The sequence below is a fragment of the Echeneis naucrates genome, chromosome 2 (genome assembly GCF_900963305.1).
Source record: "Echeneis naucrates chromosome 2, fEcheNa1.1, whole genome shotgun sequence".
NCBI lineage: Eukaryota > Metazoa > Chordata > Actinopteri > Carangiformes > Echeneidae > Echeneis > Echeneis naucrates.
This window is the reverse complement of record NC_042512.1, coordinates 15,276,818-15,300,953: the sequence shown is the minus strand read 5'-3', so window position 1 is coordinate 15,300,953 and position 24,136 is coordinate 15,276,818. Positions and strand designations below refer to the sequence as shown.

At 40.1% G+C, this 24,136-nt stretch overlaps 1 protein-coding gene across 1 annotated transcript in view; it reads left to right on the top strand.

Annotated features, from left to right (window-relative positions):
* LOC115053604 (gamma-aminobutyric acid receptor subunit gamma-3-like) overlaps positions 1-11,067 on the top strand; it is a 59,899-nt gene extending 48,832 nt beyond the window's left edge. The window contains exons 8-10 of the mRNA XM_029518437.1: positions 1,711-1,863; positions 8,631-8,827; positions 10,786-11,067. Of these exons, the coding sequence (XP_029374297.1) occupies positions 1,711-1,863; positions 8,631-8,827; positions 10,786-11,067 (632 nt within the window). The remainder of the gene's footprint in view (positions 1-1,710; positions 1,864-8,630; positions 8,828-10,785) is intronic.
* Positions 11,068-24,136: the final 13,069 nt, after the last annotated feature.

Below are 24,136 nucleotides of genomic sequence, written 5' to 3'. Positions count from 1 at the left end.
AAACACACCTCTGTAACAGTGTCAACAAGACGTTCTATTCATTACGCCAGGCGATTAAAATAATTATTTCAATTCCATGTTGGGCCTGAGGTGAGATTCAGCAGCTAGAAGAGGACAAAAGATCTGCAGATGTGCCATTTAATTCAACATCCTTTTCAGTGAAAGAGCCTGAGTGACTGTATATTACCATACAGCAATCTACAGTGAGATTTAGTGTAATGTCGTTCAAGGTTACAAAACTCTGACTCTTGATCTCCAAGTATTGCAGCTCATTGTATGTGTTGCTGTCCATTGATGCTTGTAATAACACAGTTAAGCTAATATTTAAATTAATTATATTTCATCATTTCCAACCCAAATCCCAAACTACGATTGACAACACTGGACATTTTCTAATGTTTTGCTTGACCAGTAATGGCATGTTTGGTGAGTATATTGGTTCTTTGCTGTATAGAAATGGCTTTCATTGAAATTACTTAATGCCTTAGCTATTGGCACAGCTTTAGGTGTGTCTGACGATTTCGCTTGTTACCTAGCTGCTTCACCTTCATTCTGTTTGCCCCGAACATCACATCCAAAATGGTTTTGATATATAATCAACTAGTTCATCATCTGATGATTAAAGTGCAGGTATTGGAGAGATCTTGCAGTAAAATTAAACCACTGTTTTGATTAAGAAGTTCAGAGGAGAGCATGCTGTAGCTCCCAGCTGAACATAAGACCTTTTTAAATTACTCATGAGCCTGTGCACTGTTTCAGATCCTCGGGGAAGGGGTAGTTCAGGAATGAGAAAAAGTGAAGTGTCATTTACAGAATAGCAGGGTCAACTTACAATATAGAGAGACTCAAAGAGCAATTTCACTGTTGGCAACGGGAAGGTTTGCATGTTCTGGAAAGGTTGTGTGTTTTTATTGGGGTCATATAAATTGGAAAAATCAAGTAAAAAGGATGCTGTATTCCTTGATGTTCTGTGGCTGAAAGGTCTATTATTGCACATTATTCCTTTCACTGTCACTTCCTCACTGCTGCTGCTGCTGCAAGCACTTTCCACAGGTTTCTCACTAGGAGGGTCTATACAAAGGCAAGAAGTGAATCAACTTCACATTACCATTGATTACATGTTTGATATATTACAATTTACTCAGGCCTTTGTTCAGAATTTAGAATGCTTTGCACAAGAGGCACTAATCATTATAGTCAATAAAATAATACACAAAGACACAAAGCCTTGCTGTGGCTGAGAGCTGCGTTACATCAGCCGTGATTGAGGACATGTAAAATTTGTCATGCAAAAAACATAAAACGTCATTGCATGCCGTAACATGTTCTTTTCGCCACTTAGACCAAAAGGATTTGTTGAGAAAAACTCATTAAATGATTTTAGAACCTATTTTGTCCTTCTGGTGCTTTGGGCATAATGACACTCTAGGATTTGGAGATGATGTTCCCATAATTTAAGAGCTCAGGGGAGATGTAAACACATAATGCTGTCATAAAGTCAGTTAACTGCTGTAGCTGTTGGCTAGAACTTGCATGCCAATTCTGGCCGATGCTTGTTTACATTTTGTCTAATTAGCACTGTTAAAGTAGTTGATACTTGAACGGCACCAATGGAGGTCACTTAATTACTTTCATACTGAGGAAACTGTGAAAATGTGATGATTCAGGAGAAATACATTTGATTTTCTCTCCCTCTCTGTCTCACAATAGGTGACTACGTGCTGATGACAGTTTACTTTGACCTCAGCAGAAGGATGGGCTACTTCACCATCCAGACCTACATCCCCTGCATCCTAACTGTGGTTCTCTCGTGGGTCTCTTTCTGGATCAAGAGCGATGCTACGCCAGCAAGGACAGCCTTAGGTACAACACAGCACCATCTATTTGTGGGGAGATGGAGGGAATACCACCTAAATTTAGCTTAATCTTGAGAAATAATGTTTTAAAATAGTTTATTTCACGTTGCTTTTCTGTTTCTTCCATCCAACTGAAATATATTTGTTTCTTTTACTGATGAATCGATATCCCATATTTTTTTTCAATATATCATAGAGCCTTTTCCTTGAATTAAACAGTGGGGAAGTGATTATTCTCACCTGAGTCTATAAAAACTGCTTGTTCAAGTCATGTTAGTGTAACATGAGGAAAATGAATTGGAAGTTGGTGGCAGGATTTAATGCCTTTCACTAATTCCCATTCAATCTGAGATTTTGACAGCTTGATACCAAGTAATAATCTCTTTTTGATTTATAACTGCAATATTATGACTCTTTGTGACTGCAGTTATTGCAGAGCAAAAGCAATCACATTGGAATACTTTCCCATAGCTTAGCACTGCCGTACAGTGACGGACAGTAAATGAAGAAAAAGTTGAATATCTGTCTGCATGTGCCTTTTAGATAAATACTTTATGTTTTGTTGTAGCTTCAGCTGTAAAACCATTTTGAGAATTCATGTTGCATCAGTGTGGCTTGATTTTTCTTATCAGTTACTGTAGGTTTGATTAATTTTTTCTCGCATGATTTAATATTTGTTTTGAATTATCTCTTCCCCCACTGCATGCCACCATAAGTTCATTTGCTTTCCTGTGGATGATCATGTTGTGCATGATGCTCGTGTTCTACTGTTTCATGTGACGTTCAAGGTAAGTGTCAAACAGGCTCTTGTTCAACTTTGCTTGAATACAGTACATGGCCAAATAGTTTCAGTGTTATTAAAAGAGAAAAACTGTAGTTCCATTAAATGGATTTAAGATGACGCCCAACTGAATTCCCCTCCAGGTATTAACAAAGTATGTATATTTCTGAAATTGGCTTAAGTCAAACTCTATGACTCAAAGAAAATCTGGACCATTTCTTCCCTCTCGTTGTCACCATGTTGACTCTGCAATACCTGCAACACACACTTTAATATCTCAGTTTACTTTCTCACTGCAGAATAGCAGGCCCCAAATACTCCAGGCTTACTATTGGCTCCACCACAGCAGTTAAGTTTCATTGTCTTGCTCTGTGGCACTTTGGTAATAAATATCAGGAGCTCATGGCCCAAGAACTCAACCCCAGGTGATTTCTGTCACGTTGCATTTAAGTACTTTAATGTCGCTCAGTTGGTGTTGGCCTTCATCAGCCTGCCAATCAGCCAATATCACAGAAGGTCATCTGGAACAACTGTAGGGTAATAAAGGAAATTAAACTGGAGCTCTTTCCATCCCGATTCATTTGAGAAAAATCTTCCTCGATTAGTTGGACAATAAAGTTGCATCATGTTGTATTGAATTCAATAATATGACAATAGAATTGTTGTTCAAGCATACAGCGGGCCAAGCGGAGCTCTCCTCTTTGTGCTGCTAATGAAAGCTGATCACGATAAAAGTTTGTCTTCAGTTCTAGTGAGCTCAGCTTAACTGACACTCTGCTAATTAGGCTGATGAAAGATGACATGATGAAAGTTGAATATCAAAACACAAAGAAGCAGCTGATACCAAGAGCGACAACACCACAAAGGTGTGCAGTACAGGCCAAAGGTTTGGACACACCTTTTCATTCAAATGAATAGGAAAGTGTGTCCAAACTTTGAGCCTGTACTCTATATTCAGAATGTGTTAGGAAATGGTATGTTTGTAGGAGCTGAGTATCTAATCAAATACTATTCACCAAAAAGTACTTAATAAGATTTTTATAATCCACCAAAAGCCTAATAACAACCAGATAAAAATATATTACTATAGTGTGCCAATACAGCACAGATCTCCCAGAAATCACCTGGCTTCCGCGGCTGTCAGATGATCACAATGTGGCTGTGCCTGTCTTTCTCTTCATCAATGTCAAGCTGTATGTCTGCCTGGAGTAGACAACAACCAGCAGCAATCAAAGCTTACAGTCCGTGGGTGGTGGTGTGATTTGGGACCAAAGGCAGTGAAAGGCATGTGATCTCCGTCAGGCAGCAGGGAGCGGAGACCTGTCCCAGTCCTGATAGACATCAACATTGAGCTCAACAACAGAGAGCCATTTAGTCTTTTTTTTCTAGTACATTGCCCCTGTTTTTAAGGACAGACTGAGACCCGATCCCCAGGCAGAAAGGGGAAAAGAGAGATAAGAGGAAGGAAGCCAGGGACAAAACAGGAGTATAAAGCGAAGTGAAAGCCTCTGGCACAAAAATGTCAGAGCAAGTGATGAGGATGCGCCCAGTGACACAGTCCGTGAAAACGCAGGTAAAACCACTGCCCTCAAACTGGTCAAAGTTGTTTTGTGACAAGAAGCTAACATGTTCCAGGTGACATTTTCTAGAGAGCTGTCACTCACCTGCTAGTCCTTCAGCAGCAGGATTTTTTGGAAAGCAGTACGTTGGAGGTAAGAGAGCTGAAGCCCAGCTGATTCTCATTAGACCACAATCTCTGCAGCTCACATGGATCTTGACAGAGATACCAAGGGTTGATGATGGGGAAATAAACCCAGCCCAAGGCAGAAAGTGGGAATGTAAAGCTCGAGAGGGCGAACGAGAAAGGTAGTTCTGGAGTTAATTGAAGTGGGTGGTGGCATCAATCATCACGCTGTGCAGGACTATTCATGGAAATATAGAGCCACATGTCTCAAGTTGATATTTTTTGAATCTGTGTGCATATTGCAACATTAAATGTCGGTGCTCGATACTAACACAGAGATGGTGAGACTTCTCATCTCTCATTTTGTTCCGAAAACTGTTTTTTTGTGCAGACGAGATACAACTTCAAGGATAAAGACGAGACAGGTGGTTTGGAAAACAGACATCTTTTTTAACCACCACTGTTCAAGAGCGTGTAACACAAAGCTGCTTTGCCCAGAATTTCCATGTTCATCATCCAGGATTGTCTGCAACACACTGGCTAAGACACAACCAGCCACTCTGCCCACTTTACTCCACTGGCTTTTTGACACAATTATATCCATCATTTCCTCCTGCTGCCTCAAGAGAATTTGTCAGTGAAACAGCTAATGTTATCCTTTATACTGGGTAAAAATTCTACATCAGCCAATGATCTAATTTCTGACATATTTACAGCTTTTCAAAGAAAACACGAAACAATACACCAGTCAGATGCATTTGTGTTAAATAATGGGTCGTGGCTATCCAGAAGCACAGGCAACAAGCTTTAAGCTTATGTATTATGATACAAGTGTATCAGAATCCTGTGAAGTTTGCCTGTGAGAGCTGCCACTCACACACACGCTTGTCAACTTTGGTTTGTCAGTGTCAGTGCGAGAGCTGACAATGTTCCCCACGGGGATCACAATAAGGATATGAACGATTGGAGGTGCACAAACATAACCCTCTCAAACTGTACTGGGAGGGTTGGTGGAATCTAAAACAGTAGCTCTGTTCACTGCAGAGACAAACTGCCAAACCTGACTGTGTCTAATTGTGGCACTCACAACTTGTACAACAAAATAGAAAAAAATCACAGTCACAATCAAGTCAATCAATGTGTTCAAAAGTTTCTCAGCAAAATGAAGTTCATATACTGAGATTGAAAGCACAAGCAAGTTATTTTCCCTCGAAGCTGTCACATAAAGCATCGTCAATAGATCTCAAACTGACCATCAAAAAGCACATGGCTTAGTGTCTCCTCGGTCAGAGGGGACTCTCGTAGGGCCATCTGATTGATTACATGCACCACAGACGTGGCTTTAAATCAACTGTTTGTGAAACACATTGAATCAGATTAGACTAAAACTGCCATGTGTAGGATTGTAATCTCAATCAGTAGCAAATTAATTTGGAAACATCAGCATAATTAACGCAAACAAACAAGACTCTTGTCAAGGAGACTATCAGCTGGTGTGTACACTGCATTTCCTGTGTGGTGACGTGATGGAAAAAATCTGCTGGAGAGCTTTACACCTCAGTGCAGGAACACCTTTACTTTGGCAAATAACACACAGTTTTATTCCACTCCAGCAGTTCTTACTGCATAATTTCAATTTTCTCTGTCAAACATATATATTTAATGTTAGGGCTGTTGTGATCTTGAATATTTCAACTATTAATGTGACACAGAATACAAATTAATGCGACACAAATACCAATAATGCACAGTGGGAGCAAATGGGTTCATGGTAAATGCGGTCAAAAATGCATAATGTTCAGTGTGTGCAAGAGTGGCATGTGCACTGTGGAGGTATTGTATGCCAGCGTAGGCTCTGTAAATATAAATGGATGCCAGCAGGTGGAAGGGAGAGAGCAAATGAGCACATGGACAAGCTTTAATCCTCTGGGAGATTCAGGGGAACTGCATCAGCTGACAACGCCCCAATCACAATCTCTAAAATAATGAGCTGATGTGGGGCAATAAACAGCACTAAACCCTCCAAAGACTTCTTCATGGACACAACACTTTGCTGATTTTGTTATAATAGAACTCTCCAAAATAATAAGTGAATATTAACAAATCTGAAGTAAAAGGCAAAACAAAAACAGAAAAAGCACTCAGAGTGGGTCTGCAGTCATATTGAAACCTATGACCTGGCAGCTGATGCTTGACTGCCACTCCTCAATACGACTTATAGATGCTCCGTGAACACAAGCTGGGGTTGGTTCGACCTGGTTTACGCCAGGACACACAGCAAAGGTCAATATCTGAAAGACTGCATTAAGTCTATCACACACTTTTACTCTATGTGCACCATATATATATATATATATATATATTTTATCAGAAATGTATAAATTGTTAACTTATAAAACCATGAAATCAGTTGTTTCTTAGTGCTGTGACCTCACGATCTAGCTCTTTTTGATGATGATGATGTTTAAGATATTTGTTCAGGGCAAACATATGATTGCACTTAACCATGAGCTGTGGGCTTTCATCACCTCTATCAAATGACCCCTATTCTCAGTTTGCACATGTAACACTATGCTGCTCAGATTTCCCGAATCACCTGGTTGCTATGGCATCATGGAGCTACAATTCCCACAAAATACATATAATTGTACAAAGACAACTCATGATGTTGATTTGAGATTGCAGCTTGTTGAAAAGAAAATGTAAAAAATGAAAAAGACAGCAGTGTTGACACACTGCTTGGTTGAGCTCACACTGACAGGGGTTTGAACAGACAGTTAGATTTAAGGCATCAGAGACAGTGAGTTCTTCATTTACCTAGTTTGGTGCTTAAATCTAATGAGCAGGGAAAAGGAGAAAGTCTAGACGAGCACTAGTCCAGAGGATGTAGCTTGAAATAGATGGGAGCAACTTGTCTCTATGGAAACCGCAGGCAAAAACAGTGGCACACACTGCCACGAAAGACATGTAGGAGATGAGGATGAAAGAGACTGAAAAGGGGGAGGAAAGGAGAAAAGGACAGAGAAGGGAGAGAAAGGGAAGGATGAGAGTGAAAGATGGTAAGAATGATGTGTGCGTCCCACAGGAGCAGACATCAACGCTCCTAGTGAGCATTCATTTCACTGGGTTCATCTCTGTCTGAAAAAATGATTTAATTCCTCTAAGCGTACGCAATATTCTCCTTTCGGAAACATTTCTAAAAAATATTGTGCTGATGACTATTAAAAGTTATTTCCAATACTTATTTACCAGCATGGCAGATACAGTAATTACTGTCAAGAGCCACCACAACTATTTGAAAAGAGGTCAGTTCAAAATTGAATAACTAACCTGTGTGTCATCAGCTGACGTGGGACTGGCAGCTACTTTTCCCATTCTGGCTATTACACATTTTCAATTCAATTTGAGTTCTTGCTCTTGAGGTCAAATTACAACTGAACGTTCATCCGTCATCACTGTCATTAAAAGACAAGTCGGCCGGTGACAGCTTTACCTCTTCAGAGGCTGATTAATGACCACAGTCTACGCATCCATCATGACGTTGACTGTCAGAATAATGTGGCATCTCATTTGACAGGTGCAAAACAAATTACTTCCTGTGCCTTCATGTGTTCTTCTGGGACATCCTGACCGACTGACTGATCATATTCCCACCACTGGACTTATACAAATAGGTTCTTTCAGGAGGTGTCTAGATGCCAGCTTAGCACAATGTTGCTTGATTTAAAGATCTTTCCCGAAAGAGGTTGAGTGGAAACCTACCATATAGTTGGATCAGATAGATGCCAAAAACTGAGTTCATGACCATGACAGATATACATATATATACACAAATATTGTATGAATTTTGAATGATGGCTTCACTTCCTGAGTCACTTCAGAGAAGTCATGGTTTAGTCTTTTGGAGGTGTCATGATTTGACTCTTAATTCTCATGTGTCTCGACTGTATAATGGAGGTGTTTCCCACAAATCGATATCTGACACGATTTAATCACACCTTCAATTACTGAGAGAAAGATTAAAGACAAAATCGAAAAAGAAAACATTTATTCTTTGATCATGCTAACAATTCTGTTGCACCACACAAATCTCTACTGTCTGTGTTCAAGGGAAGACAAGATTAATGAACTAACAGGGGATAGGGACATTTACCCAGAATACCCCATATGCATTATTAATGGTGATTAATAAGCCTGGTGTATGTGTTATATAATCACTAACCTCTCTGTGGGGCACCTCAGTACTGACCTGTAATTCATCACAGTCACAGAAAGTACTCTTAACATAGTGTTGCTCTTTCCCACTCAGGTATCACCACAGTGCTGACCATGACCACGCTGAGCACAGTGGCCAGAAACTCGCTGCCCAGAGTGTCCTACGTGACAGCCATGGACCTGTTTGTCACTGTCTGCTTCCTGTTCGTCTTTGCGGCCATGATCGAGTATGCAATGCTCAACTACTACTCCTACAGTATACGCAGACCTCCTGCTAAGACTCAGAGAATGGTAAGCCTTTGTCAAATGTGTGAACTACATTTGGCTTTTATCTACGGTCCACCTTCGTACAAGGTTCTCTTTTGAGCACTATAGAAAAGAGCTTGTAAAGTAAATAGCTTTCATCTACTGATTTCTTGAATGCTTCATTACAGATAACTGAAAGAATCTCTGCTTCAAGTAACAAGCAACTATAAAGACTGACCCCAACAACAAACACCAAAGAGAGAAATAAGAATTGCGTAGTCTTGTGTGTCGATTTGTTTGTTCAAATGAACCTTTTCAGCATCCAGGCCAGCTTCATCTGGGTACCTGGGTGTGACATAATGATGAATGATTTTTCTACAAAAGAGAAGAACAGGAGAAATCATCACCTGCTGGCTGTTACTGTTTCAGTTCAATAATAACGACCCTCAGAGATGCCAAATGATTGACTCCATAGGATGTATGTGCCTGTGCTTTTGTGTTTCGTGCATGAGATCCTGTCAGGTGTCTGACATGTGTGCAGCCAGCACTATGATAACCTAAGGCTCTATGTGGACATTCTCCCATTTGCACCTACTGCAAACACTTTTGGTGGCGTCACACATCTACTAACTCAGCCAGCGCTGCTGTCATTTCACCCCCCGCCCGCCCCCTTCATTATTTTCTCCCAGTGTAGAGGAGTTCTGCTGAATATGTCTAAGGGCTAAGAGACTGTCAGCTAGGGCCGAACAATTAAGTTGTGTTACATTCAGTCCCCTCCTCTACATTTCTGGCTCACTGCTGTCTTTTGGCTGAGTCTGCCTATGGGGAAGCCTCAAAGCCTCCTCCCCTCATCCATGTGGCCCCTTTCTGCTGCCCACTCAGTCAGTTCTCTTACTCTAAAACACACATGCACCCCTCTTTGCTCTTTCTCGCCATCTCTTACCTCCCACTCTTCCTTCAAAAGCAGAGATGAGGATGAGAAAAATGTGTGACACCTTTACCCCAATTAGGTTGTCCAACACAATTTTATAAACATCAGGGAGGAAATCAAAGAATGATGGTTGTGACTTCAGCATTTCAGTCAAAAAAAAAAAAAAAAAAAAAAAAGCCTCCAGCTGCACTGACGATAAAAAAAATAATCAGAAAAAAATACGGCTCACTATTCTAGTGGTTTCTATGCTTTTTCTATGCATATTTAAAATAAGTAGTTTTGCCTTAAATTAAATTCAATTAAATATGTTTAAAAACAACTATTATAGTTTACTTTATACAAAGAATTACAAGAGTGGTTAAAATTTTTCAAGAGCCACAGAAATATCAATTTCAAAACCATCCTGATTCAAAAATGCTTTTATCAAGTTGTTTAAAATGTTGATAATGTCACATTTGAGATCTATGTCACATACCCTGAAGTTTGATGGAGTTTTCAGTTATCGAAAACATCAATACATACATCTCAGGGTTTTGCGTTATAATGGACTTTCCATTTTGTATCGATGATCAATGAGCAATCAAGGCCATGCAATCCACTGAAAATGGCTGAAGCTTCACTGCATCAGAATTCAATGTAGTTGAAGGCTGTTTGTGCGTTGGACAACCCATATGATCACAATGATTATCGCACCCTCATTTCCCATTCTTAAGCTGCATTTGTACGGATTAGAAAAATTCATTTGCAACTAATTTTAAAAACAGTTGGTTCCTGATTTCAGACAGCTGTAGACAAAGGCAAGCTTATTTTTTCTAGCTGGGAACGTTGATTTTACCATCGATAAACTTGATGAGCAGCAGCTGGCTGAGCTCATAAAGGTAATGTTAGCTCGGTGATTTGGTTGAAAAAGATGTCTTCTATGCACTTTTCAATGTTTCAAAATAATTTTCCTTTTTGTGGTAGGGCTACCATGGTTAGCATTCAATGTTACAGAGAAAAGGGCTTCCAACTGGCCATCGACCAGGGGAAAGGTGATGCAAAATGATGCAACACTTTCCTTCTTCCCATGCAGGCCTATTCATCTTTCAACATGGGACGTAACCCTCGGTCTGTGATGCCTATGGGCAACTCCCTCTTCTGGCATGACTACGACGACAACTGCCTGTATGAGTGCTTGGATGGAAAGGACTGCAAGAGCTTCTTCTGCTGCTATGAAGAGTGTAAAGAAGGCGGCTGGAGGAAAGGACGGATCCACGTCAACATCCATGAGCTGGATTCCTACTCTCGAGTTTTCTTCCCGACTTCCTTCCTACTGTTCAACATTGTCTACTGGGTCAGCTACCTCTACCTCTAGTCAGTCACGGGCCATCATTAGTGGGCCCTTGCTGGAACAGCCACAGTGGCCGACACGTTGCACTGCGGCTTGTGATTAGAGGTCAAAATAAGCATGGGAAAGGAGACAGAGGGGATCCACACAGTGGGAAATGACAGACATTCTGCCTCTGGAGTGGCAGGACTAAAAAAAAATGTGTGTGCTAATGTACCTGGTGTAAAGGCCATGATACTTTGAGCCCTGGCTCTCCAAGGATAATGAAATGCTCAGCAGTAGAACAGCAAATCGAATGGATAGGTTCGGTAAAGTACTCTCTTAGAAACCAAACGACAGACAGCCATGATTTCAGAGACATTTGGGGACAGGGGTTGCATTGCTGAATCTTGGTTGTCGAGATGGCAAAGCACCCATAGTGCCTTCTTTAGAAAGGGTGCATCACCGAGAGACGCAGCTTCTGAGCTCCCTGCATTATCTTTATTACCTCATTCATCATCCCACCGCATGCTGAGCTGTTCATTCTCTGATGAAACAAATCCAAAACACAGTTCTCACCACTTGAGATATTTAAAACTAACACTCACCATTCATTCTGTAGCAAATTAGTTTTAGTTGTACTCTCGAATTACTTCTCCTTTGTAATAACAATATGTTTTCTAATTCTTCTTCTAATCATTGTCATTATTCAAATTAGTTGTACTTTCACAGCAAGTCATTTTTGCTCACACATCAGTTGTTAATTGTTGATCAGGAGTGGTTGTCGGGTGTAATTTTGTTTATCAAGTCAGTGAGCTTTTGTTCATGATGCTTTATGACCAGTCAATGCAGTTTACAGTAGATGCCAGGAAGATGTGAGTGTTTTTATTACATGCTGGTTTTTATCCTTACACACCAAATGTATAAGAACCGCATAAATACATACAAATCTCATACTAAACATGCTAATCTGATCCGTGGGTTTATTATGTATGTTACAGTACATGAATAAACAGATTAGGGTTTGAGAGATGTTGATTTCTTCTGACAGCGAAGGCTACTTTTTATATTCCAAGCACTTTCATTTTAATTCATCTACTTTTTTGGTTTTAGTATTTATAGAGAAATGGAACTACCAAAGTTTGATTGAAAAGTTTGACATTTTGGGAAATGTACACACCCTAATTTCTCTAACAGCAGTCAGAGCTTTTACTTCACTTGGAACAGGATGTATTGTGGACAGATTTGTAATTACAATTTTCCAAGTCAATGCAAATAGAACGTTTCCCATGTTTACCTTTTGTCCTAATTAAGTCAGCATAAACAGTCTGAAATCTGTCGGTACAGAGAGTGTCTGTTTCATCGTTTCGCTTCAGACAAACCTGAACCATACTAGGACCTCTGCAGGATTTCAGGCACCACATCGTGTTTGAATAATATTTTTAAGACATATAATAACACATTTAAGAATTATCAAATGGCAATGTTCTTTTCAATGGGTCGCCAAATTGCAGAGCAGGACCTTGAAAGTTTCACAATTTTATCAGGAGGTATGTGTCAGTAACTTCAGATGGTTGCCTAGCAACTAGTCTTCCTGTTTCCAGTGAGCTAAATGATTCTGCTCTTATGTCTTTAAGTAAATTTGCAACTACTTAGACTTCTCATTTAAATCTGAACAAGAAGGCAAACAAGAACATTTCCCAGAATGACAAGCTGTTCCATAAAGGTGTTGGTAACCCCAAAAATCTTTTTAACAATGGTTTTAGAGGACACATTCAGCTCAGTAAATAACATGAAAGCGGCTCAGTAAAAATATGTTGGATATCGGTACAAAAAGAGCTGCAGAAACAGTAGCTATGTCCCCGAGCCACTTGAACCATAAAGCACATACAAATACTTTACATGGCCTATTTGATTTCACTTTCAGGTCATTTCATCCATTTTCAAAGATAGAGCTTGAGTATGTATCGATGAAAGCTCGCTCACTTTTTTTTTTTCCTGATGGTAGCTCTGATGGCCTGCCATATGCAGGACCTGAAGGCACTTCCTCCTGTGCCCAGCTGGAAATGATCACAGGTGCTGTAAAATAGGTTCTATTTATTGTGATACCCCATACACTCACTTACTGTGTGCAGCGCTGTGTTAAAAAATGAATGATTCAGGATGGTTGTTGATGACTCTTGATGGAGTCCCACATTCCCTCCTCAAACATGTAAAATTTATGTCATATATGGAGGCAAAATGTCACACATGTTCAAATAAGAACCCATACCCACTCACACAGGGCTAGACAGTACCGGCAGCATTTGAAACATTTTGGTTCTGTTTACTGTTATATTGTGTTTTTTGCAGTCGTTTGGCTTTGTAGAACAATCAAGTAACCCGCCCAACCCAATGAACTTTTTTCCCTAGTATTTGTATGTTCAGAGAAAAGCTTTTATGTAAGATGTATCTAATTAATGTTTCTATTTTCATACAGTTATATATGGAATGTATGTTAGGACAGTAGCGAGGCCAGAGTCAGTCTGGTCCAGTTCAGTCAGTTCAAACAGCCTAAGTGATATTAAATTCAGCGAGTCTACATCTTCATAAGGCCTCCAAACATATTTGTATCCTGTCCAGAAGTTTGTAATTACAAATCACATTGCCTCAAGTGATGCTAAAGAAACAGCAGAAGGGCTGTTCCCCTGTTGGTGATTACTTATTCTGTTGATTTAATACATGGGTTCATATGGGACAGTAACATTTGATGAGTATTCTGACATTAGCTTGTCTATATGTTTATCTATCTGTCTGTCTATGAACTGACTGAATTGAGCAGAGCTTGGCCCACACCGCAGTAAACTCTCCTCACCTGATATTTCTACTACACTTTATAAGTGTCTTAGTCTGTTGAGATACTTCAATAAAGAAAAATCACTTTTCTACGTCTTAATGAAATTCACCTGTGTGTTTCAACTGACTGGGACCTGTATTTATAAAGCCCCTTTGTATTCAGAGTACTAGCCCAGGATCAGTACTGGCAAGTGAAATGAACTCATTGAAGAGCCTCTTCTGGAGACCTCATCACCTGCATTATACGTTCTCTGAATGGCAGTGCACAGTTTGCACTGAAATTCACAGCAAAGCTATGTATTCCTGCTGTTTTGCCCTGTAAAGCAATTTTGTCATGACTGTCACTGAAGTCTCCAGAGGATGAGGCTATTCAAAGACGGAGCCACTCTGATCTTGGATATGCACTCTGAAGGGAAATATTTTATGAAAACAGGATCTAGAGTGAAAATAGGTATCTTTTTTCTAGTGCTGGTACATTGCTTATATTAATAAATAACGTTTTGGTCAAGTGCTACTGTGAAGTCTTTCTGTGCAAGAGCGTAGTTTTGTTCTGTGTTCTTCAGGACAGGTTCACACCTTCTGAAGCCAAACTGCGTCTAAAGTTGCTTTGGGCTTCTGGTAAAACGCTTAAGTGTGCCCTGGTAGGGGCAGGAAGCTACACATCTGAAAACATCTGAGACTGGACGAAAGGCAACAATTACACAGGAAATTCCATCATTTCAAGCTTTACACCTCCGTCCAAGCGTATCTACTGGATATCCTCGATAAGGTCCTTCCTTTGGACGTGAGTAACATGCCTCCTTCGCTCTGATCTCCGTGAATCAGCAATATCAACAGGAATTGATACCAAGACAGCTGCCAAAAGTGACCCACCGGCCCTCTCTCCAAACCACTGGCTCATTTGAATGCACAAAGCCAGTAAAATACATTAAGATTAAGACAAGTGGCTGCAATCACTGGCTAAATCTGGCATCATGTACTTCGAGTACTGTATATTAGATTCTCTGAAGCAGTTGTACTGCAGATAATACCTGACCGGGCATGACTACCGCTCATATCCCACATCTAATAGTCACTGTGGTCCAATTCAACAGAATAGGATGCCCTGTAGAATCCGTAATCTATGTGTTTACCTGCTTTATTATTGAGCAGTGGTTGACTTAACTAGACACTAACAGCTTGGAACCAGCAATTTGAATAATCTTCCCTGTGATCAAAGTTTTTCATGGAGCACAACATGACATCTGGGTGTTGTTCAGGAAGAGAGGCACCTCACTAAAAGGATTCATTGCATCAACAATTACAGCATTAAACATTTAGCAGGCGCACATTCATTGGCTTCGTTAGTCCAAAAAAAAAAAAAAAAGAAAAAAAGGGGGGCCTCTAATTCAATGTTCACAAATGAAGCTCTCCACGGACAAAAGAATGAGTTGCCATTGTCTCCGGGCAGTCAGCCTGCTTAATAACAATGACATGACTAATAGCCACAGACAGATGCATGAGCACGTCAGTGATTTACCCTGAGTTTGTTGGCCTAGTTTGAAGCATGATCGTAATACATGTGAGTCAAAAGGTGGCTGTTTCAATGTGCTCCAGTGACCTTTGGGACGCCGGAGCTCGGTGGCACACAAACACCGTGAATAGGGAGAGGAGCGTGTCCAACAAAGCTTTGAGCTGTCAACAGTATGTCTAAGTGCATGTGTGAAGATTTAAATCATGAACTTGTTCATGTCTTTGAAGTGACAGCTTTCTCCTGTCGGAGAAAATCTCCTGCAGGGAATTGATACATATGTGTGCTCTGTGTGTGTGTGTGTGTGTGTGTGTACGTCATGCAGCTTGATATCATCCAATCTGACTGACTTCTCTGCTGTCAATAAGGCGATGAAATTAGATGAAAGATTTTGCACTTTATTGGCCAATATAAAAACCTGTGAACTGTCCCAGTGGAAGCAGAAACACTTTTGGGAATAGGCTGATGCTTTTTTGTGTCGTTTAGGTACGTGTTTCAGCTGAGATGTAACTCGGATAATAGAGGGCTTTCGGGTGGAGTAATGCTTCCCCAGCCAGTGCTGTGCTGTGTTGTGGGAAATAGCATTTCTGACAAACTGATTCCATGCCTAGCTCGGCTTCAGTTCAGAACAGGTTCAGCTCTATAATAAAAAACACCCGGCTTGTTGCAGCAAGAGTTGCTGTTGTGAGTTACTTTCTATCAAATTAAACCACTGTGCTGGTATCTTAACTTCTGAAACAATATATGTCTTTGTTTGTTCAGTGTTTCTGTCTTATCTTTTCAGACATGATTTAGAAGTCTTAAGCTTTAAGGATCGAGGTTTCATTTAAAATGACAAAACTATTATTTATCCATGTCTATTTGCACCCCATGTTGACTTTCTTCTTTCATTTTGATTTACAGGGGTAGACAGGAGTGATAGTAACTATTCATCATGAAATAAGTTTTGTGTCTGGCTCTCTGTCTGAGGTCAAAAAATATTTGAAACGGAAATGGAAATTCTATAGAATCAATTTTTTTAGTTTGAGACCTCAAAGTCAAAATGGAACGAAAATGAAGCGGGGGTCATCAAGTTTCACCCTCTCAAACATCCCATTTTATATTATGTCTGATTTTATTTCCCCAGCAGCAGCAATAATATGAAATCTGTTAGTAATGGACTACAGCTGCTCAAATCCAAGATGATAAATAATTTAAATCAGTGCAGATCAGGATTCACTTGATTCATGATCAAAGACAGTGAATGACAAACCTCCTTTGTCAGTATTTAGAAGGATTAAATCATTACAGTCATGCAGCACTGGGATGTGATGGACTCCTGATCACTGTCAATAGCTAATTAATTCAATTGCATTTATCCATCAACTTTGACAAGGTGAGGGCAGTGCTGCAGGCTGCTTGGCAGAACAGAAAAAAGACAATAATATGTCTGTAAAAGTACACACTGCACTTCAAAAATGATAACTAGCAAACACAGAACACATCTATAATTGACTTGAATTTTTGCATGTCTTTGTAGTTTGTTGCATGAATACTTGTTCCACTTTTTTAATGTCTGCCAGTTTTCATGGACACTTCATGACAATTAAATACAACAATACAAGACTTTGAATTTGTCAAACTGCTTTTCCCAAATAAATTTGAACATCTTGGCTTAAGCAGCATTAAGTCTGAAAAAAGTATCAGGAATATTGTCAGTAATTAAATGGACTCGCTGTCTGGGTAAAGGTAGCTAGTCTACTTATTGTGAATCATTTGTCTTGTGTGGTGCTAAAATAATTCTTAGAAAAACACCATCAAGGCAAGAAAGTTAGGTGGTAGTCTGAGCGTTGCACACAGAAAATTGTTGCCTCAAATACTCAGCCAAATCTGAACTGGTTAGAGAATATGTAGTTGTTAATAGAAAAACAAAAACCCAATTCGTATTCATGCTTGGTCAAGGCTGTTAACTGCAGACTGCCCAGTGGCAGTGTTACATTTTGTCTGTGATTCGGAGATCAACAAAACCTGCTCATCTACATTAACAAACTATAATCTGAAGATTTAAAAATGAAAACTCAGTAGGTCACTTCGAGGACAGCTGCAAATTGTATGATGAAAATAAAGTGTTGCATGCACAAACATGACTGATCACTACCCATGAGACATTTATACCTAAACTGAGTTTTCATTAATGGAATCTCAAGGGAAATCTGTTTGTTAGCTCAGGTTATTTGACTTCCAGCCAAATGTAGAATGTTTACTCATCAGTGCAGAGAAAAGGGTGTAGAGGATATCGGCCTTTATTTCACAAACACAGCCACTGATAATGTCATTAAAAATGCAAACAAATTTGACCTAAATATACCCCCTGTCCCAAAAAAAATAAAGGTATGTTGTTCAGTGTTAAATATAGTCAAAGACAATATCAGTAATTATAATAATCATCTTGAATTGGTAAAAGTCAACAAGTGTGAGGACAATCATTGGCATTTCCTCAGTTTCTGCTCCTGTCTAGCACAACACGGCAGCTCGAGGGAAATCCTTTGACCATCGCAATCATTACAGGGGAGTGATTAAGAGGAATGAGCAGGCGTCATGCCAACATCTGTGACAGCTCTCTATGCCTTTTTGGATCCTGTGAGGTGGAACCTGAGTCAAAATCATCACATCCACCAGCTGTTACCACTGCACTGCTGAGCTGAGCTATTCTGATGATTTTCATACACTTACTATCGCCACTAAGTTCAAGCAAACATCTCAGACTTTTGGCTTCTCAGTTTGTAGGATGATAACAACACAATCCTTGAGCCTTTACAATCAGGACTTAAAAGAAAATGTCCCAATTGACTGTTCAAACTAGATTAAAAATCAGTTCAGCCAAATACTTCTACGACTGTACTGACCTGCTATCCATTCACTCATTTCATGTTCAATATGGCAGTGAAGGGATTTTAAGGGCACATGTTGTTTTGATTTCATCTACATCATACAACAGACCTTCGCAAACAACATACCAGCTAGTACAGTGGGTGTTTTAATGGATAAACAATGTGATACACAAAACGTTTCCAGGCTTTACACCCACCCTCTGTTACGCGCCACCCCCTGACTCCGCCATGCTTTCACAGAAATGGCTTTAGAAATTTAAAGCACCTAGTCAGGTGGAATGCCAGTCTATGCTGTGATGTTTTGCCCAGCACTGAGGTTTGTATTTCCATTTGAAGCAGCATAAAATAAACCTGAGGCAGAATCAGCACCAATCTTCTGGCACCTGTTCCCTGGTAGAGTGCTCGTCTTGGATTCAGGAGAGGACCAGGCCAAATGCCAGAGGAAAAGCCTGAGACAAATATGCTGTCAGAGTAGAGAGATGCAATGTTCAGAGGAGCAGCAAACTGGGCCAGAAAGTGGCACCTTGTAAAGCACACCTAATTTTCCTATTTTATGAGGATACCTTTTACATTTTGCGCAAAGTGTGTTTAATCCTGTGCCATAAAGATTTTTTATTTATTTATTTATTAATTCATATTTTTTTGACTCAAAAGACCAATACTGAAAGTGACTTATCTTGGAACTGAAGTGCATTACACCTTTCACCTTAACATATTCAGGGTTGTAGAGAGCTCAGAATTGCTCCCAGCATGCATGTGGAAAAGCTCTCTCGGTGGAAGATGGGGGTCTATATGGAATATTGCAGATAATTTGGGTTTATATCACACTTACTGTGGGGCATAATGCTGAAAAAATAGGCAAGCTGAGGGAAATAAATTGAACAAGAAATGCAAAATCTTTTCAGTGCTACTTGAGGCATACTTGCCACTTAAATGAAGGCAGGCCTGTCATTTCTAGTCCATGGACCCTGGTGATCAATAATCAATTAGATAATTAGTCATTTCCAACAAATAGTTAACATGTGTCATACTCTGACTTTTGAATTCATGTTTGATGAGTGTTGTTCATAGTTAGTCACTGTGAGACACACCTGCCTTAAATGTCTTTATATTGGTAGAGGTCAGGGCAAATTGGTAAAAACCATCCAGGAAAAAATTGAAACCTGGCCATAATTTAAATAGGGAGGCCATGTACTGATCCAGAAAACCTACCCTTGACACCATCTATCCACTGGAAAGTTATCAAAATCTCCATTGCGAGATTTGTAAAATGCATCAGTAGGCATTTTGGGCTGTGTGTGTAAGTGAACCCAGCTTTAGGTGATCTCACAAATACTATTCCCGCACCGACATTTGGGCTGAAATGCCCACCATATTGATTGGAGTGCCCTTAAAGTCTTCATTCAAGGCTCATGATTGCATAATTGGACTGAGGCCACAAAACCCATAGATGAGACGTGTGAAGGGTGCAATCATGTGAAGGGGAGAATCTTTAGATCCACCAACTCTTTCAGTAGCTAGAGTCGCTTTTATATTATTTTGCTGTCTTCTTTTGAACTCGCTCTAGTCAAATAAAATATTCAGGCTTCATCCCCGCAAGCCGAAGACACTCCGGATGGAATTTTTCTGAATGCACACTTCGGCTTTCTCCCTGTATCTCTGTCATACACATGCATGGAGGCAAACACTCAAACCCCCTCGCCCCTCCAGTGCCACAAATGTACACTGTTTGCAGTGTTCTGTGTGCGACAGATAATGCTCATGAGGCAGACACCTCATTGAGACTCTTTATAACCCAATCAGATCGGTATTCAGCCCTTGTTCTCCTCTTTTCACTGTTTCAGTGCTTGCTTGTGTATGAACGTTAAAGCTACTAAATCATCACATCATCATGAGATCCACATTGCCCTACTGTGTGTCAGTGTGTGTGTGTGTGTGTGTGTGTGTGTGTGCGTGTGCGTGTGCGCGCGCGTGCATTTCCTGGATGTGCATTGAACAGCAGGTGGCCTTCCTAAAAAGAAAAGCCAATTAAAAAGTCATTGTCATTGTTGCTTCTACTAAAACTGAAACTTGTCCAACTGCAAATGTGTATGAAAGGTGGAAAGCCTGTGCTGCGTCTCTTTCAACCAATAATCTGAAGATGTGTGACTCCAGATGGCAGAGTTTGAGCTGGATGCATGTTATTTCCCAGGAAACCGCCCCTGCATTACTATTTATTTTGTCAGTGCTCAGTGACTGGAACAAGCAGGTGTGTGTGTGTGTGTATTTATGTGTGATTGGCGATGTTAAAATCACACCTTTGATGAATCTTTGAAAGTCTGATCTATGGACTGGGTGGGGGAACATTCAATAAGGCAAAATTGTTTCACTGTTAATGTGATCGGGGAAAAAATACTCAAGGCAAGTAGGAGATAAGAACGCTCTTATGAGAAGATGATTTCCTTTCATTCACAGCGTTTGGGTGGTGACCTGTGAGGCACATGGGACTGCTGGCTAAGTGTGCACCTGCGTAATAAGAAACATCCATCTTTCCTGAAGAGTTGTTCAATTCAGATCTGTGATCATCTGTAAATTACAAGTCGCAGGTGAAGTGGGGGAGGTTGGGGCTGCAGAGTGGCTTGCCTCTTCTCAGATCAGCTGCTTCCCCTCAGCACATAGCATAAAACACAGTGTAGTTGTGAGCTAGACAAGAAAGTGGCTTTTCAGTTGAGCAAGCTGTGCATCAAAATTGACCACTGTCATCAGCACCGGCTAGTGACCCTATGATCACATGTTAAGGCAGCCGCCACAGGCTGCGATATTACAGACTAAAGTAGCATATCATTTCTCCTGAGGGTGTCACACAGCATCAAGTCCTAAAGCAAAACAGAAAGCTGGTCACTCACTCCTGCGTCAGATGCAGAACTCGTCTTTCTATTGCATAACAACCAAATTCGGTGTCAACACCCGGCTGCTACCTCCTTGGCGTTCTATATCAATCAAACACTTTTGTGACAGCGTAGACAGACTGCACATCAATTTTGCACTAATTTCTGAATTTCACATAATGCAGATACACCTGTGGGAGAATACACTGGAAAACAAGGAGAATGAGTTAGCTTTGTGCGTGTGTGTGTGTGTGTGTGTGTGAGTGTGTGTGTGTGTGTGTGTGTGTGTGTGTGTGTGTGTGTGTGTGTGCGTGCTTGGCTCAATCAGGATCTCAGGCGTAACATACAGTATGTGTGGTTGTTCTCAGATGCTAAATCATTCAAAAGACATGACAAACTTTTGTTTATGGATTGATTTATAGTTTTTGATCCAGTTTTTGGGGCAACATCTAGAAACATTACTGTAAACAAGGAGGTTACAACTGATCTGAGGGAAGGGGTAGTATAAATGCCAGCAGCTGTAATTAAAATTGAATGAGACAGGAATATTGAAGGGGAAAACAGAGCAGCATCTGGAATTGGCTGTGCTGTCGCTGATAAACACCATGCTATGAAAATGTGCAGGGGCAAGAGATAAACATAAATTATGAAAATTAAAAATTAAAAGCAACAGCAAGGCACCTCTTTTCACACTCTTTCAGATATTGGTTATATGAATGTTAATGAGTTCACTGGTGGTGTAAGACAGGAGATGAAACAGATGACATACGGCAAAGGTCAAGGCTTTCTGTTGGGATTTGCAAAGCTTTTTTCAATCATTATAATGTTTCCATTCATTATAAGAGCTAATCTGCTTGCTGTGGTGCTGCTTGGCTTCACATGGAGCCCCATGAGCTTTCTGCAAAATATCATGGCCTAAAAATGGCAATATTTCACAACTTAGACTGTCTACCAATAGAAAACAATTACTTAAGCAATGTGCTGGCATGACTATGTAGTGTCTTTGAGTCATTGCATGAGTGAAACAAACAAGTAGAAGGTCCAAATGCATACATCATACAGGCTAACCTGACAGAACCAATCCTGTCACCTTGCAGGGACCAGGTCAATTCAAAATAAACCCCAAACCATGTCAGAACAGTAAACAGCTGTTTGAATTGGCACAACTAATCAACTTCTGCTAGTTACAAACAACGTCAGAAAAAAATAAAGATGCTAACTGTTCTGATTGAATTCTCTTTTGAGTGCTTTTAAAGCTCGTTTGAATCTCTTTCGAACAATCCTGTACGGTACCCTTCTAAATTTATGTAGGAGTCCTGCTGTGAGGCGTTCCTCTCTGTGACTCTCAGGAAAACACCAAGAACAACTTGCTTCCCTGTTTCCATCAGACTCTTACATCCATAATTCATATGATTGGTAGTTCCAGTTGCTGCTTGGCTACTTTTGCTGCTACAGTTTGTGGGCCATTTTGGTTTGAAAGGCTTTGCAATGCCAGGTGTGTTTATGTTCTTGTGTGTGTGTGTATGCGTTCTAAAGGTTTAGGCTTTGGCAAAATCCTCATTCATTTCACTGACAGCAGCCTCTGAATGACATGGAACATTGAAAGTGGCAGCTATTGGGGCTGCTTTTAATGACACAGGTAAAGATACATTTTCTTTTTAGGTTCTGTCGTTTTATTTATCTTCAACCCCTCAACATAATGTAATATTCACCTGCTCATGAAACTAATATAAGGGATGAATCAATTTGCTTTTACTGGAGATTTTTTCACCTCTCAGAATAAAGTCTTTTGCTTGTAAATGAAATGCATTAGTAATATTTGATCCATTGAGAAATTACATATCCAAGGAAAGTGGATTCTGTACAGGCATCATGCTGTCAGTGACTGAGTTAGGTTTGTCAGGCTGTTAATGCCTGGTGTCTAATCTTCCATCTTTTGTTCCAAGTATAATTATCAAGTATTTTCTCAGATGACCATTCAAACTGTGAAACCTGCTGACTATTCCTACTGAGTACGTAATATTAACCACAGGCAGACCAACCCCATCTTCAAACAAGTCCCTGTTTTTAGTATAAACTACACACCGTATACTAGTAACACTTACTACATCTGTCCACACAAAGACCAAAGACTCAAAGACCACCTCCCACATCACCAGACACCCCCTGTAACCAAGTTTATCATGACACACATTCATTTAGCAGCTGAGTGACTGTCAGCTCTTTGCTCTGGTTATTTTCAAACATAAGTTAAAGGTGAGATTGAAAGATTTATGGTCAAAGTACCATTTACTATTAATATGGCTGTCATAGTCGTGTTCTACACATCTTTGGCACATTCAGTGTGCATTGATAAAATTTATCTACTATTCCGTTTAAATCTAGCTTTTAAAGTCCCATTTTCTTTTGCATAAAGGCCTTGGCAGCTGAAGCTCTCAAGGAGAGCGCTGTTCAGATTGAGCTCATGTGAAGGCTGATTGCAGTTTAATATTGAGCGTGTCTTTTCACTATCATCTCGTTTCTCTTGACTGCTAGTGGAATTGACCACAGGTCATAAATGAAACTGAGAGAAAAGGACAAGAGCAGCTGTGTCTTCTTGAAGGTATTTCTTTCTGGCTAGATGAAATCAACTTCAGGATACAGTTTTCCTGACTCAAGGTCAACCTCAAAATCTACAGTAGCCAACACAGGGGACTGCGTTGACTGTTACCTGAGTATCGAAACAGAAAATCTATTCAAAAATCTATAACAACAATATTAAGTGTTGAAAATACATTATATTACGTTAAAAATAGAACATCACCAATAGCCTTCACTGATCCTGATTCTGTATACGAGCTTTACTGGAACTACCAGTGATGAGTAAATCCAATGAAACCTGCTGCGTTTCTTACACTCAGTACAGTGAACCAGTCGTCATCAGTCATCTGGTCTAGTTAGGTAAATACACACCACCCATGTGAATTTTATATTTTAGTTTATCCATATTCAGTGCAAGGATTCCCTGCTGGGAGGTTAAAAAGCAGAGTGGGGCA